The sequence below is a fragment of the Nerophis lumbriciformis genome, linkage group LG09, assembly GCF_033978685.3.
Source record: "Nerophis lumbriciformis linkage group LG09, RoL_Nlum_v2.1, whole genome shotgun sequence".
In the NCBI taxonomy this organism is placed as follows: Eukaryota; Metazoa; Chordata; class Actinopteri; order Syngnathiformes; family Syngnathidae; genus Nerophis; species Nerophis lumbriciformis.
The window spans coordinates 22,003,743-22,020,934 of record NC_084556.2 but is presented as its reverse complement, the minus strand read 5'-3'; the positions used below and the strand labels follow the sequence as shown (position 1 = coordinate 22,020,934).

Genomic DNA, 17,192 nt, shown 5'->3' with positions numbered 1-17,192 from the left:
GCAGACCCTGAATTGGGACACAGCTATAGAGACCCTAGCATGTGCTACAAAAGATGTATTTTACAGTCACTTTTGATGTTATAACAGGGCTAGTAACAACATATGTGCAGCTAAAACATAAAAAACATCTACAACTTACATGTTTTCTCGAGTGGGAAGTAGAATACTTGTAGGGTGAAATGTGAACATTTCTACTGACACAGATGACAGTGCATGATATAAATGTTTTTTTTCATAGTTTTTACATTGCAGAGGTGTGACGTCATGTTACTTTTTTAAAGTGTGGAGTATGAATGGGGTCATGTGACTGCCAGGCTCTGTTTGATTGGTGAAAACGTCATTAGTGTTTACGTTGGTTTGGTGAAACAGAGTCGTGTGACCAGAAACAGAGTCGTGTGACCAGAACATTTAAGAGAATAAGCACACTCATTTTGTTGTACTTTTTAAGTCCAATGACAATAAAGTTATGTTCTATTCTACATTATATGTCATGATCCGTGGTCCGGATCATGTTTTTGTGTTTTCTGTTAGTTTTGGACTCCTTTTGTTATTGCTTGTGCACCTGTGAGTTTGTTTCGTCACCATGGTTACTTATGATTTTCACCTGCTTCTGTTGTTTGGGACACACCTGTCGCTAATCATGAGATAACTATTTAAGTCCGCCTTTGTTAATCACTCGTCCTGGCTTCATTGTTTGTATCACACCTGTTACCAAGTAAGTTTTTTAGTTCCATGTCATAGCATCGGTTTATGTGATTAGCCTCTCGTGTTTTAGGCACGCCTGCCTTTCTTTTTTGTTGTGTTGCCTGTACTGTTGGTAGTTTGTATTATTTATGTTAATAAACCAAAGCCTACCTTCACGCTGTCGTCCGGAGCCGTCCATTGTTGCATTGAGAGAACGAACCGCAGCAAGCTGCATTAACCCCCACGTGACATTATATGGTGTTTCCAGGGTAACTTGAAGTTATGATCCATAATGTCTTCAGATACAGACTTTATTCTGAATTCATTCATTAATTATGATTCAATAAACAATCGTGTACAGTGCTGTACATGCTCGCTATTACAGCATGCTATTTAACTGGTGGCCGGTGGGCCAAAATCGGTCCCAGAATGACACCCCGAGTTCAGTTGAAAATTTGGGAGACACACTTGTTGTATAGAGGAGCTTGGACCAGTGTAAACATCGGCAAACCCTTGCACTGACAGTTTGCATATAGTGGCTATTTCTTCAGAAATGTGTAACCGACAAAAGAAATAGACTAAATACAAACACAAAAAATATCCTGTCATTTTCTATTATTTGCTACTATTTTTTTTATTATTATTACTATTTTATTTGTATTATTACTTGACTATTATTTTTACTATTTACATATTTTCATTGATATATTATTCATATTTTATTTTATTTTTATATATATTTAAAAAAATATTTGTTATATATTTTTTTTAGATTATGTTCATTTTTAGGTCAATTTGTATGATCTAATTCAGGTTCTATTCATCCCATATTCTGTATTTGTTTTTAATTTTACAATGTTTTTGTCCATTTTTATTTCTGTATTTATTATTTAGCGGTTTTATTATCCAACTAAGGTGTACTACATTGGTCACACATTTTATATTTACTTATTTATTGTTTCTGTTTAATTTTACTCCTTTATTTATTTATTTATTTTCTTTCTCTATTAGAATATACAAGTATGTGAACAAGTTAAACAACAGAAGTGGACAAACTATCATTAATTGCTGAGACAAGGAGAAGGGGTAGGATTAAATAAGCCCAGTTTTTTCCTAGGAACTCTATTGTAACACTGTTACACATGTTCAAAATAAACTAAACCATATCCATAACCATTGCTTGACAACATGAGTATTATATTGTAGTAGATTATACAAGAGAGTAATATGTGACCTTGCTTGGTATTTCGCATAATTTCACAAGGCCTCAGTTTTTACTTACTTACTTGTTCTAATGGTGGTAAGAGGAGGTTCCTAATCCAACTTGAGTGTCAACTTGCAACCTAATTTATTGGATTATAACACTGTAAAAATGCAACCTTGTGATATGTGTGAAAGTAAAATGACTTCAAGTGGATTGAGGACTTAAGTAGATGGAGATGTTTAAATGCATTTGCTTTTGGAGGGGGAAATTGGCCAAAATAACTCCCTGACAAACTCCTGATCCTTGCCTTGGATAACAAGACGATTAACAATCATTTCTTTTTAAATCAGCAGTAAAAAGAAGAAAACAAGTGATGTCTTGGCAATGTTGGTCTCATGACATATTTAGGTCACATGTTGGGCACAGTGATCCAGTTTCTCTAAATTAGATTAAGAAAAGCATGTTCTAAAGGGATGCCTGTTATTCTATCAAACATCGCCCAATCATCAGTTTGCTGCTTCTTATTAGGGTCGCTCCACCTCTTGCACCAAAAATACGAACAAATCTTGACAGGTCCTCATTTTGGAGCGACAGGCGCAGAAAGAAGAATGTCTTGGTATCATCGTGCATTAGTTTGCACCCTCTTGGTGGTGTTGCTGTTGAATGGTAAGCATATTCACATTATTTGGCAGTGTGTATGTACTATGTTCTCTCGATGTAACATTTGATTTCAGTTGTTCAGAATGAGGCCGCCTCTTTCCCGTGGTCTTGCCCCAGTCTGAAAGGCAGTTGCAGAAAAGTTTGCCTACCAACTGAACTATTCTTTGGCCCTCTGGGCTGCGGAAAAGGCTTCCTGTGAGTTTCAGTCTGTTTTTCTGTAGTTTTTTTGTAGTGCAGTAATATTGTGTATTTTTATTTTCATTTCTAGATGCTGCGTGTCTCATTTTCTATGAGCGCTATAAGAGGGATCTGTGGGATGGAATGTCAACCTATATGCAGTCCATGAAGGGCAGATGCGATAAGAGATTGCTGATATTGTGTGATGGCTTATTAAATTACACTAGTAGTGTTTGCTCTGATGTAACCTCATCAACTTTTAACAAATGTTGCTGGGTTTAACTGTAGAATTGAAGTAAAATAGTACATTAAATATCCCGACTGGCTCTGATTCTTTTATTTTTGGATTGACAGAAATGGTTTAGCTCTTTAAAAATGACAACATTCTCTGCAGCAGGGGTCTTACACGTGTGGCCCTCTACTTCATTTCATGGTTTAGTGCAGGGCTCCTTAAACTACGGCCGGCCAGAGTCCACAATCTAACCCGCAGATATATATATATATATATATATATATATATATATATATATATATATATATATATATATATATATATATATGGTGGACTCTGGCCGGCCGTAGTATGTGTGTGTATATATATATATATATATATATATATATATATATATATATATATATATATATATATATATATATATGGTTGCTGAGTGACATATTTAATATGTGTGTGTATATATATATATATATATATATATATATATATGGTTGCTGAGTGACATATTTAATATGTGTGTGTATATATATATATATATATATATATATATATATATATATATATATATATATATATATATATATATATATATATATATATATATATATATATATATTTATACACGGTATATATATATGTATGTATATATATAAACCTTTATCTAACTAGGAAAGACATATTTAGATACAAAAACCTCTTTTAATTAAATATAGCACTTAGCATTTTAGCTGCATACCATGAGAAGGAGTTCGAAAAGATGGATTCGAAATAAAAAAAAATATCACCAGGTGGGACGTATTGTCACAATTCAAAATAAAATGATGCAAGTGATAACAGTTTAAAGTAAACATGCCACGACAATTGAAGTATGGTTAGAGACCTGTGTGAAGTTGCCCCCGTACCCCCCTTCCCCCCCACCCCACCCCACCCTCTCCTCACCTTGTACAAATCTCCCCAAACTTGTCCCAATCGTTTGCGCTTTGTCTGTTCTGGTTTGTGCTGCAAAAACTTTCGTTTTTGACATTACGGTTTTTAATCCATTCTAAAATACATGTACTGACTAGCCCAGCCCCCCAACTCATTCAAATCTCCCCAAACTTGTTCCCTTTGTTTGTGCTATGCTTGTGCTGCAAACATGTTTTGTCTGACTATTATAGTTTCCAAGTTATTAATGTTTGTATGTTTTATGTTATTAACGTGTAAATAATATATTATTAAGAGTAACTAGACGCCCCCCCAACTATATGTCAACATCTCCTCAGGCCCAAACGTGTCCTATTCGCTTGTAATACGTTTTTGTTGGTTTGTACTATGAACATTTTTGTTTGTATCCTTACGGTTTTTAAGTTATTAAGGTTTTATGGTTTTTATGGTATTAACATTATATTATTCTTAACCAGCACTCCAATCATGTCAAAATCTCCTCAAATGTGTCCCAATAATTGCTGTTACGTTTGTGCGGATTTGTGCTGGAAGAGATTTGGGATTAATTATTACAGTTTTTAAGTTATTAACGTTTCATGGAAAAGGATAGGAATCATAAAACATCAATACCTTAAAAAACTATTATAGTTAGACCAACATTTTTGCAGCACAAGCCTGCAGCCATGAATTGATTTACGTGGACCCCGACTTAAACAAGTTATAATACGTATCCGGGTGTTACCATTTAGTGGTCAATTGTACGGAATATTTACTGCACTGTGCAATCTACTAATACAAGTTTAAATCAATCAATCAATCAATCAGCCAGTGTTTAGGGAGATTTGAAGGTGTGTGAAGTTTGGGGAGATGTTGACATAGTTGGAGTTTGGTTATGAATAATAACACGTTCTTAAAATGAAACCATAAAACGGTAGTAACTTCAAAACTATAATAGTTCGAACAAACATTTTTGCAGCACAAACGAATAGAACATGATTGGTTGGATGATTTGGACAAGGACATGAATTGATTTACGTGGACCCCGACTTAAACAAGTTGAAAAACGTATTCGGGTGTTACCATTTAGTGGTCAATTGTACGGAATATGTACTGTACTGTGCAATCTAATAATAAAAGTTTCAATCAATCAATCAATTCACACATGTAGGCACAGTACGCCAGTCAGTGATTACCTGCTGTGTGTACATCCAGCCGCTAGTAGCGCTGTGGTGCAGCGTGCTGCTGAGTCGCCATGCAGTCTCAACACACACGAGTCAGGGGGACCCAGCAAGCAATAACAAACACAAGCAGCCATTAGCGAACACACGTTTACAGCTGAACAGATAGATAATTTTTGTCCATAAGGACACTTTAAGCCATTTCTATATTCTGCTTACCGTGTGCGTAAGTGCTGCATCGTACATACTGAGTGCTCTGTCACGTAAATGATTTAACTGTTATCCAACATTTGCCAAAAACGAGCCAAACCAGCTAACAAGCGCTAATCCTTCCCTGGCGAGTTTGTTCTCGTACACGCAACATAAGGTGGCCAGTATATAAACAGTAGAAAGTCAACTATATTGGTTTGATGCGGTGACATGTGAGACGGGAGGACATTTTGGACCTATTTTTAACGCTGCGGTGACATAAAAGAGGCCGACAAGGTAAGCAGCTAACTTGCTCGCCACTCCCCTGCTGCGCGTCTGGTATTGGCGGAAGACACACAAATGTCTTTAATGTGTACTAATTCTACCCTATCACACAGATCAAGTGTGTATTGTACCACTACGCAGCCGCATTACCAAATGTTTGTTTGTACTAATGTCATTCAGTCAGGATCCATCCATCCATCCATCCATTTTTTACAGCTTGTCCCTTTCGGGGTCGCGTGGGCGGGCTATCCCAGCTGCATTCGGGCGGAAGGTGGGGTACACACTGGACAAGTCGCCACCTCATCGCAGGGCCAACACAGATAGATAGACAACATTCACACTCACATTCACACACTAGGGCCAATTTAGTGTTGTCAATCAACCTATCCATAGGTGCATGTCTTTGGAGGTGGGAGGAAGCCAGAGTACCCGGAGGAAAACGGGGTGAACATGCAAACTCCACACAGAAAAATCAAATGGGATTGAACCCAGACCTACGTATTGTGAGGCACACGCACCAACCCCTGTGTCACCGTGCTGCCCATTCAGTCAGGATATTCATTTGTATTTTTGAAAACAAAATAATAATGCATGAGTAAAAATAGATGTTACGTGTTCTCATCGTGTGTTTGATCACTGTTTAAATATTAGTATTCTAATGTACAGTTAGCAGCATAGGTATAGTCTTTTTTTAATCACATGGTTGTTTATGTGCAGTATTCTAATAATCTTTTTATTTTTTCATTTTAGTACACCAAAACCATTGAAGGATGCTTCAACCGGGTGGGTGGTGGGCAGGAGCACCTCTGACAGTCCTTTCCGTCATTTTATGCAGCATATCACCCTCGCCCACACATGCATACATCTATGCTGTAAGTAACACTGCATCAGCACACTGATTACTGTTGAAAATGCATCAAATGTGCTTGTTTGTTCCTCACAATTGGCCAGCATTACAGCAATGTGACCTTGTTGTTTGAGGACCTGCCAGCCCTGTTTGGATCCCCCCTTCCCAAGGATGGACTCATGGTGAGGGTATATGGCGAGGAATGTGTTTACCGGTAATAGTGGAAAAATCTCATTCATAGTTCAATGTAATAACAGGTTTGTCTTGACCTTAAAGGGTGTTTTAGTGGTTTCCCACCCTCTCAATGGCTGTGCACCGATCGCCCCCCCTCCTTCACTCCTGCCAGTTTTGGAGGCCAACACCACCAAATTCATAGCTCTCATCAAACGCTATGAGTGCAGTTTTGATCGAAAGGTCAGTGAAGTTTAAAAGTCTTCAATGTATGGAACCCTTTCTAGCGCCAAATCTAATGCAATGATTTTTTCCCCCATAGGTCTTACATGCGCAGCAAGCTGGATACAGCGCTGCCATCATCCACAACATGTACTCCGACTCTCTGCTCAATATGAACGCCAGTAACGGTAAGGCAGTCAACACAGTCATTGGCATGTCTAACTAAAGAAGTCGGGATGGGAATTCTGCTTTTTTTTTTTTTAACTTTGACGTCTTGTAGCAATGTCTCCTCCCCCCCTCTTTGTGTTCTCATTGCTGATGCTGTGTGCATAATAACCCCTCCTACCCTCTTCTATCGACACATACACCACCATACATTTTGACCAATCACGTGCATCTTAAACAGAAAAACAGGGAAAATAAACAGTCTTGTTCATTTCAAAGAGCTGCAAATGACCCATCACTGTAAAAAGGCTTAGCTTTTTCTTAATATTTTCTATTTTGCTTGTTTTTACCAGATACCATTGCAGGGGAGATTGTGATCCCCTCAGTCTTCACCAGCTTCTATGCCTCGGAAGCTCTTAAGAATTTTATCATTCCAGATGAAGGGTACATAATGCAATATGACATAGCTGTAGATATATTTGCCTGTAGTCAGAATATATAGGGTCTAATTTATTTTTCGCTTCAATTGCAGAGCCTATGTGATATTAAAGCCAGAGTTTGCGTTCCCACTCTCATACTACCTTATTCCTTTCACTGGAGTGGTTGGCATGATCATTATTGTGATGTTTGTTATCTTGGTAAGTATCGTGAATTATTTTACTCTTGCATACATTGTAAGACAAAGCAAACCAAGCTGTAATGGCGAGGGATGTACAATACCAATGATTTTATTTACCAATCCAATACAGAGTAAAATTCATGCTGGTATCGGTGATACTGATCCGATACTTTGTGCAAATATATCTAATGTTGTAAAATTGAAAAAGTTGTGTATTTCAAATATACCATATTTCAGAGCATAAAGAATACAAAATCATACAAAGTATACTAAAATGGTGTTTCAAACCATAAAATGGTAATTAAGTAAAACAAATTAAAGTAAACTAATAAAAGCATTCATATACAGTAATTCATAAGAACTACTATTAAAATAAAAAGTAATTCACAATGAAGGTAAACATGAATGTTAACTACTGAACATGTAAATAACGCGCAACAAAAGCGTTCTAAATTAAAACATTGCCTCATTCACAAGTCTACTTACTTTTTACACTGTGTTTCTGTTACTGATACACATGATCTCAAATAACTATAGTATCATAAGTATCGATATTTTGATTTGAGAATCAATATTAGAGCATAAAGATCTGGTATCGGTGGTATCGATATATCAGTATCAATTCGTACATCATTAGCAGTGACATGATGTCGTTTTGTACCCTGAACAAAAATATAAACGCAACACTTGTTTTTGCTCCATCTTTTCATGAGTTGAACTCAAAGATATAAAACTTTTACTTTAAACACAAAATACCTTTTCCTCTTAAATATTGTTCACAAATCTGTTAAAATCTGTGTTAGTGAGAATTTTGTTCTTTGCCAAGATAATCTATCCCACATCTCAGGTTTGGCCACACGGACAGCTGCTGCAACAATTTGTTTGCATAACCAATTAATTTTTGCACAAACCTTGAGAAACCGTCTCAGGGAAGCTCATATGCATGCTTGTCGTCCTCATCGCGGTCTCAACCTAACTGAAGTTTGTCTCGTAACCGACTTGAGTGTGCAAATGCTCAATTTTAATGGCGTCTGGCACAATGGAAAGGTGTTCCCTTCCCGGATGAATCCCGGTTTTCATTGTTCAGAGCAGACGGCAGACAGCGTGTGTGGCGTCGTGTTTGAGAACGGTTTGCTGATGTCAACGTTGTGAATCGAGTGGCCCATGGTGGGGGTGGGTTTATGCTATGGGCAGGGGTATATTATGGACAACGAACGCGAGTGCATTTTATTGATGGCATTTTGAATGCACAGAGATATCGTGATAAGATCCTGAGGCCTATTGTTGTGCCATTCACCGGAGACCATCGCCTCATGTTGCAGCATGACAAGTTACGGCCCGATGTTGCAAGGGTCTGTACACAATTCCTGGAAGCTGAAAACATCCCAGTTCTTGCATGGTACTTACCGGACATGTCACCCATTGAGCATGTTTGGGATGCTGTGGATCAGTGTAAAGGACAGCGTGTTCCAGTTCCTGCCAATATCCAACAACTATGCACCACCATTGAAGATGATTGGACTAACATTCTACAGGCCACAATCAACAATCTGATCAACTCTATGTGAAGGAAATGTGTAGCTCTGCGTGAGGCATATGGTGGTGACACCAGATACTGACTGCTTTTCTGACTCCCTGCCCCAGACGCCAATAAAGCAAACTGCACATTTCAGAATGGCTTTTTATTGTGGGCAGCCCAAGGCACACCTGTGCAATAATCATGCTGATTAATCAGCATCTTGATATGCCACGCCTGTGAGGTGGGATGAACTATCTTGGCAAAAAAAGTGCTCACTAACACAGATTTAGACATATTCATGAACAATATTTGAGAGTGTATAGTAAAAGTTTTAGATCTTTTAGTTCAACTCAAGAAAATGGGAGCCTAGACAAAAGTGTTACGTTTATATTTTTGTTTTGTATATTTAATATGTAGTAATTAACATTACACTGGAACCACAAATAACCAACTTAAGTGATTCTGGAACAAGATTCGTATATAGAAACGTACACTTTCAACACATTGTAAAGCATTGAGCTAGCTAAAACTACAAACCCCGTTTCCATATGAGTTGGGAAATTGTGTTAGATGTAAATATAAACGGAATACAATGATTTCCAAATCATTTTCAACCCATATTCAGTTGAATATGCTACAAAGACAACATATTTGATGTTCAAACTGATAAACTTTTTTTTTTTTTTTTTTACAAATAATCATTAACTTTAGAATTTGATGCCAGCAACACGTGACAAAGAAGTTGGGAAAGGTAGCAATAAATACTGATAAAGTTGAGGAATGCTCATCAAACACTTATTTGGAACATCCCACAGGTGAACAGGCACATTTGGAACAGGTGGGTGTCATGATTGGGTATAAAAGTAGATTCCATGAAATGCTCAGTCATTCACAAACAAGGATGGGGCGAGGGTCACCACTTTGTCAACAAATGCGTGAAAAAAATTGTTGAACAGTTTAAGAAAAACCTTTCTCAAGCAGCTATTGCAAGGAATTTAGGGATTTCACCATCTACGGTCCGTAATATCATCAAAGGGTTCAGAGAATCTGGAGAAATCACTGCACGTAAGCAGCTGAGCCCGTGACCTTCGATCCCTCAGGCTGTACTGCATCAACAAGCGACATCAGTGTGTAAAGGATATCACCACGTGGGCTCAGGAACACTTCAGAAACCCACTGTCAGTAACTACAGTTGGTCGCTACATCTGTAAGTGCAAGTTAAAACTCTCCTATGCAAGGCGAAAACCGTTTATCAACAACACCCAGAAACGCCATCGGCTTTGAGCTCATCTAAGATAGACTGAAACAAAGTGGAAAAGTGTTCTGTGGTCTGACGAGTCCACATTTCAAATTGTTTTTGGAAACTGTGCACGTCATGTCCTCCGGACCAAAGAGGAAAAGAACCATCCGGATTGTTATAGGCGCAAAGTTGAAAAGCCAGCATCTGTGATGGTATGGGGGTAACTTACACATCTGTGAAGGCGCCATTAATGCTGAAAGGTACATACAGGTTTTGGAGCAACATATGTTGCCATCCAAGCAACGTTACCATGGACGCCCCTGCTTATTTCAGCAAGACAATGCCAAGCCACGTGTTACATCAATGTGGCTTCATAGTAAAAAAGTGCGGGTACTAGACTGGCCTGCCTGTAGTCCAGTCCTGTCTCCCATTGAAAATGTGTGGCGCATTATGAAGCCTAAAATACCACAACGGAGACCCCCTGACTGTTGAACAACTTAAGCTGTACATCAAGCAAGAATGGGAAAGAATTCCACCTGAGAAGCTTAAAAAATGTGTCTCCTCAGTTCCCAAACGTTTACTGAGTATTGTTAAAAGGAAAGGCCATGTAACACAGTGGTGAACATGTCCTTTCCCAACTACTTTGGCACGTGTTGCAGCCATGAAATTCTAAGTTAATTATTATTTGCAAAAAAAAAATAAAGTTTATGAGTTTGAACATCAAATATCTTGTCTTTGTACTGCATTCAATTGAATATGCGTTGAAAGGGATTTGCAAATCATTGTATTCCGTTTATATTTACATCTAACACAATTTCCCAACTCATATGGAAACAGGGTTTGTAGAAAAATGTTGTTAAAAAGCACAGTAGCTAACGACAGCACTGAATAAGCACAAGAGATCATCAATCAACAGTGCTGCCATGCACAAAATGACTGCACTGGAAACAATGTGTGGATGAAATGTTGGTACACTGAGACACGGTTTGTACACCAAAGCATATTTTCATTTGGTTTGTGGTTCGTAAATCGAAAAGATTGTACAATGAGGGGTTTGTAAACCGAGGTTCAACTGTAGTTTGTATTAACATGGTGTACCGCTAACTCTGTGGCTCCTTAATCCTCACATATTCATTTATTTACATTTCTTGTTGCAACATCTGTAAAATTGTTGTTTTTTTTGTATGTTTTTCAGGGCATACGCTGTGTGCAGTACAGAAAGAGGCTCAGAAAAAATCGCTTGTCAAAGGAACAGCTGAAGCGCATTCCTATTCACAAGTTCACTAAAGGTAAAAAGTAGTTATATCTTGTTGAGCATATACATCAGATGTTCTTCTTTCTTGTCTTTCAGGGGATGACTATGATGTGTGTGCCATATGCTTGGACGACTATGAAGAAGGAGACAAGTTGCGGGTTTTACCCTGTTCACATGGTAAATCTTATTTAAATACACTTGTTGGTTCTTGTTTATGATAACTGTCCGATGCTGCATTTATGCTTGTATCCTCACGGATGATGCTTTAGGTTACTGACAAGTCCTCAATCAATTGATATAATTTGAACTTCAAATAAAATTGTTGTCAAATTGTGTAAAAAATATAGAGATATGCTTTCATTTAGCTATGATGCTGTTTAATAGTAATGGGTGATGTCAGGACAGTGTGACTGGTAAGGGCTGTGTGATTTCCATTTGGGTTGGGCGATTTGGCAAAAAAAATATCACAATACCTTGGTATTCCTCTTAAGATTGTTTTGAGATAAAAACTGTCTCAACTAATTGCTATGCTTTAAGCTGCAAGCAAAAATTCCATTTCCAATCATTCCCGCCATTAGAGAAGTTCTGCAAGGTAACAAAAACTAGGAGGAAAAAAAATGTGATTACAAAGCAAAATGTCCGTTGTGGTAATATTTCAGCTTCAAACACGGACGAACAAGCAAGAATGTTGTGATCACGTGATGTCAACAAACAAAAATACAACATCCGACCTTGTTTTTTCAACTGGGGAAAAAAAATGCACTTTAAGATGTTCAATATTTATTTAAGTTAACTTCTTGCACACAGAAATGAGTCCATTTTATATTTCTGTGTGTTTATTTAAGATAAGAAAGTTATTTACCTTTCAATTACAGTACAATAGTAAACAATTCTACAGTAATGAGAAATCAGAGCCTATATTCTTTTAAATGGTTACTTGCATTCTGGTGATATATTATGAGGACATCACATTATAAACACTGTTCAGTTTGTATTGGTTACTTCCAGAGGTGGGTAGAGTAGCCAGAAATTGTACTCAAGTAAGAGTACTGTTACTTTAGAGATTTATTACTCAAGTAAAAGTAAGGAGTAGTCACCCAAATATTTACTTGAGTAAAAGTAAAAAGTATGTTGTAAAAAAACTACTCAAGTACTGAGTAACTGATGAGTAACATACACACACATATCATATATATATATATATATATATATATATATATATATATATATATATATATATATATATATATATATATATATATATACACACACACACATATATACATATATATATATATATATATATATATATATATATATACATACATATACATGCATATATATATATATATATATATATATACATACCGGTACATTGATATATACAGTATATAATTTATATTTATTTTTTTTGCCGTTTTTGTTTACATGTTAATAGTGTTTTAATGAATATACATGCATGTTTAACACATATAGATTCCTTTCTTTCATGAAGACAAGAATATAAGTTGGTGTATTACCTGATTCTGATGACTTGCATTGATTGGAATCAGACAGTAGTGATGACAAACGTCCACGTTTTCAAATGGAGGAGAAAAAAAGTTCCTCCTTTCTGTCTAATACCACATGAAAGTGGTTGGTTTTTGGCATCTTATATGTCCAGCTTACATATTCATTTTTATACACTTTACAAGAAATACATTGGCGGCAAACTCCGTAGCTTGCTAGCTTGTTTGCGCAGGCTTTCGGAGACTCTTATTTTGAAAGCGCAGGCGCGATGGAGCGGCACTTTTATTGTGAAGACAGGAACTGTGCAGTCAGTCTTTAGGCTTTTGACGGGGTGTACGGTTGAAATAAAAAATGGTCTTTTTTCCTTCACACTTTTGATTGATTGATTGGAACTTGTATTAGTAGATTGCACAGTACAGTACATATTCCGTACAATTGACCACTAAATGGTAACACCCCAATACGTTTTTCAACTTGTTTAAGTCAGGTCATGTGACCCCTGGCTCTGTTTGATTGGTCCAACGTCACCAGTGACTGCATCTGATTGGTGGAACGGAGTGAACGTCACCAGTGACTGTATTTGTTGAAACGCAGGCACTATGAAGGTCTGTCTGACGGACCAAAACAAACAAAGCGTGCATTAACAGATCGATAAAAATTAGTAGCGAGTAGCGAGCTGAATGTAGATAAAAGTAGCGGAGTAAAAGTAGCGTTTCTTATAAATATACTCAAGTAAAAGTAAAAGTATGTTGCATTAAAACTACTCTTAGAAGTACAATTTATCCCAAAAGTTACTCAAGTAGATGTAACGGAGTAAATGTAGCGCGTTACTACCCACCTCTGGTCACTTCTTCAGTTTATGAGCATGATGTAGACAAAAACTCTGAGTCTGTCTGCAATAAAGCCAAATCTTTTTTAAAGTAAATTATTGCATAATGTTCTAAAGTGCGCCCCCTTGGGACAATAACATGTTGATTGAAAGACTAAAAGTACCATATCTTCCTTCACTTGTTATTTTCACATTTTTATGTATAAAATATAGAAATCGCAAATCCAATCACCATTTTGGAGGAAGACATCGCAATTAGGTTTGTTCTCAAAATCGTGCAGCCCTACTGTTTTTCAACTGTTTTACCTAAAATACGCATTGAGGCTATAAAATGTGTTCGAGCCGATTATGTGATCAATCAAACAAACTAATTGATAGATTACTCGATTACTGAGATAATCGGTAGTTGCAGCCCTAATGAAAACACTATAATTTTCAAACATGATGCACTAAAATTGGCCCTAGTGTGTAAATGTGAGTGTGAATGTTGTCTGTCTATCTGTGTTGGCCCTGTGATGAGATGGCGACTTGTCCAGGGTGTACGCCGCCTTCCGCCCGAATGCAGCTGAGATAGGCTCCAGCACCCCCGCGACCCCGAAAGGGATGAGCGGTAGAAAATGGATGGATGGATGGATGGATGCCACATATGCAGCAAACATCAATGCCACTTGTGAATGTGCAATACAGTTAGTTTCAAGTCAAGATATGGGTCTGTTGGCTGTACCGCTCGGAGCGACTAAATTGCTAATGCTACATGTGCTGACAGCAGGGGCAAGCTGCTTGTATATTCACACTTTCCGTTTAATCACTTGGATTGTACTTCTTCAATAAACAAACTAGTTGTGTTGGCTGTTTTTGAGTCCACCAACATATGTACTTTGTACATCGGCTTGATTTGCTGCACATCACATTGGCGATCCAAACCACCACCACACAAGGACATTGACGCTTTTTTCTCAAAAATAGCTACATCTTCGAAAGATAATTCCAAGTCACGGCTGACATTTATTTTGCTTATTTAGCTCCAAGTTCAGTCATACTGTTTACTTCATGTGCAACTTACAAATGAAAGTGGAGCAGGAGAAGGTTGATTGAGTTAATGTGCTCACAGCTGATTGACTTGAAATTAATTAAAATCATACACGCAATTGTCCGGCCCTACATCCAATACGTGCCGCACTTCTGCATCATTGCCTGGTTGTCCACCATACCTCAGCTATAATACTGTAATAACAATTTAAACCTTTTGTTTTAGTTAGTACTTTATTTTATGTTGTGTGACCCTCCTTTAAAATGCTTTTTCTCTTTAGCCTACCACAGCAAGTGTGTGGACCCGTGGCTAACCAAGACTAAGAAGACGTGCCCCGTGTGCAAACAGAGGGTCACCCAGAGCAACACAGAGCACTCAGAGTCAGAGTCGGACGAGGAGAGCGCAGGACGAGGAGGAGGAGGAGGAGGAGGAGGAGGAGGAGGAGGAGGAGGAGGAGAAGAAGGAACAGACGCTGACTCCGAGCGCACCCCTCTTCTCCGCCCGTCAAACCCAGGTTCTCCCTCTGGGAGTCCGGGGGCCTATTCAGCCACCAACAACACCACAGTGACCACCGCCCAGTGCATCTCCTCGCCGGCTCACGACAACTCCCCCGTGCTGGGATACGAAGGCTACTATTCCCCTCAGGAGGATACAGACTCGGAAAGCTATGAGACAGAAGATGAGCGGCACCCCGGTGACGACGACACCGCTCAGCTTATCGACAGGGATACAGTGCGCATCTGATGGCTGAATCGTCAACATGACTCAACAAGAAAAGGGCCTTTGCTGTTCTCCTATTGATCACTGTGTACTCAGTTGAACCTTTTGTTGTATTGTAACCACACACAGCTCAACTTAACACACATGTTGCGTTGATCCGTTAGACTTACGAATGAATGCCACACGTCAGTAAATGTTGAAGGGCAAACACGCAAAACTCACACTTTAGGATGTTAAAGGTTTCTCATGCTTCAATTCTAATAATTTTATGTGTGACATTGTCTTTCACTTCTTTACTGTGTGTTAATGTTTTAGTTTTGCTTATCTTGCACACTAAATTACGCACTACTAAAATATCTGCAGCTTTAACAATATTTTGCTATTGGATCAATGCATATCTTAGCTTCAGATGACCATGATCTTAAGATGAATGGGTTTGTTATAAACACGTTTCCATTTTTCCACCTACTGTTTCTGGTGTGCCTATCTATGTAAAAACTGCATGCCACATCATTTTTCAACCCTCATGAAGTTGGTACATTGGTTGTCACATATGTTGCTTTTTGTTGCGCACCAAGAAAAATGTTGTGATGTCAGATAACAAACACTAGTTTGACAACGTTGTTTCTGTGGGTGCAGGCAGTAGTCGCTGTACTGACTTAATGCATCACACAAACAAAACAAGTACAGTACATATTCTGCCACGTCTTTTGGACTGAACAAATATGGGATTGCCTTATATTGTACATTATGTACATTTTATGTGGGATACCTTGTGTTCAAAAACTAAAAAGCTGCAGGTCTTTTAAGTCCTTGTCTTCACTGTTTTTTATTTGTACTGTAATCATTAATGAGATTAATTAGTGTGATTAATGGGTAGCAAGTGTTGAGTTGCCACTAGAACATGTTTACAATGTTCCTGTGCATCGATCAGGCTTGGCTCTGTTATAAAAATTGCTGCAAATTTCCCAAAAAAATTGTAAACACTGTTTTAGTCTGTTCCCCTGCTTAGTTTAAATACACTGTTTCACTTTATCTTAAATTCTAAGGTCAGCTGGAAAAGTTAGAATGAGGGAAATTTCCGATTATTGAAATTGTCAAATGATTATGTGGAACTGTATGTTATTTTTGTTTAATTCTCCACATTGAAAAATCATTAATAGACTAAATTAGAAAATCTGTTAAAATTAAATGTCATGGACTGCATTATTAGCACATACACAATGCTTGTTAGTTTATTTTAGCAATATAACTTATAATATAATAAAAAAATCGATTGAAAAAAAAAATGATTTTAAAATCACAGACGCTGCAGTATATGCTGAAAATGTGACGATTCCAAGAATGTTGCAGCCTATGGGTAGCTGCAATTTAATGTCTGATCTATGGAGTATTAAATTGAAAATTAATTTAAAAAATGTGACTCTTTTGTCGTTTTTATTTCGAAATTGTATTGAAAAATTACCGGGTTAAAACAAAAATATTTTTTTAGCATGTACATAAAGTTTCTCGATAATGCAAATACACATT

At 37.5% G+C, this 17,192-nt stretch overlaps 1 protein-coding gene across 1 annotated transcript; it reads left to right on the top strand.

The window, feature by feature from the left end:
- The first annotated feature begins 5,158 nt into the window (after positions 1-5,158).
- Positions 5,159-16,471, top strand: rnf167 (ring finger protein 167). The gene is made up of 10 exons (XM_061962239.1): positions 5,159-5,548; positions 6,287-6,408; positions 6,488-6,565; positions 6,660-6,797; positions 6,877-6,964; positions 7,295-7,385; positions 7,474-7,579; positions 11,515-11,608; positions 11,671-11,751; positions 15,223-16,471. Exons 2-10 carry the CDS (start codon positions 6,307-6,309, stop codon positions 15,684-15,686), a joined length of 1,242 nt encoding a protein of 413 aa, XP_061818223.1. The 5' UTR covers positions 5,159-5,548; positions 6,287-6,306; the 3' UTR covers positions 15,687-16,471.
- The last annotated feature ends 721 nt before the right edge of the window (positions 16,472-17,192 follow it).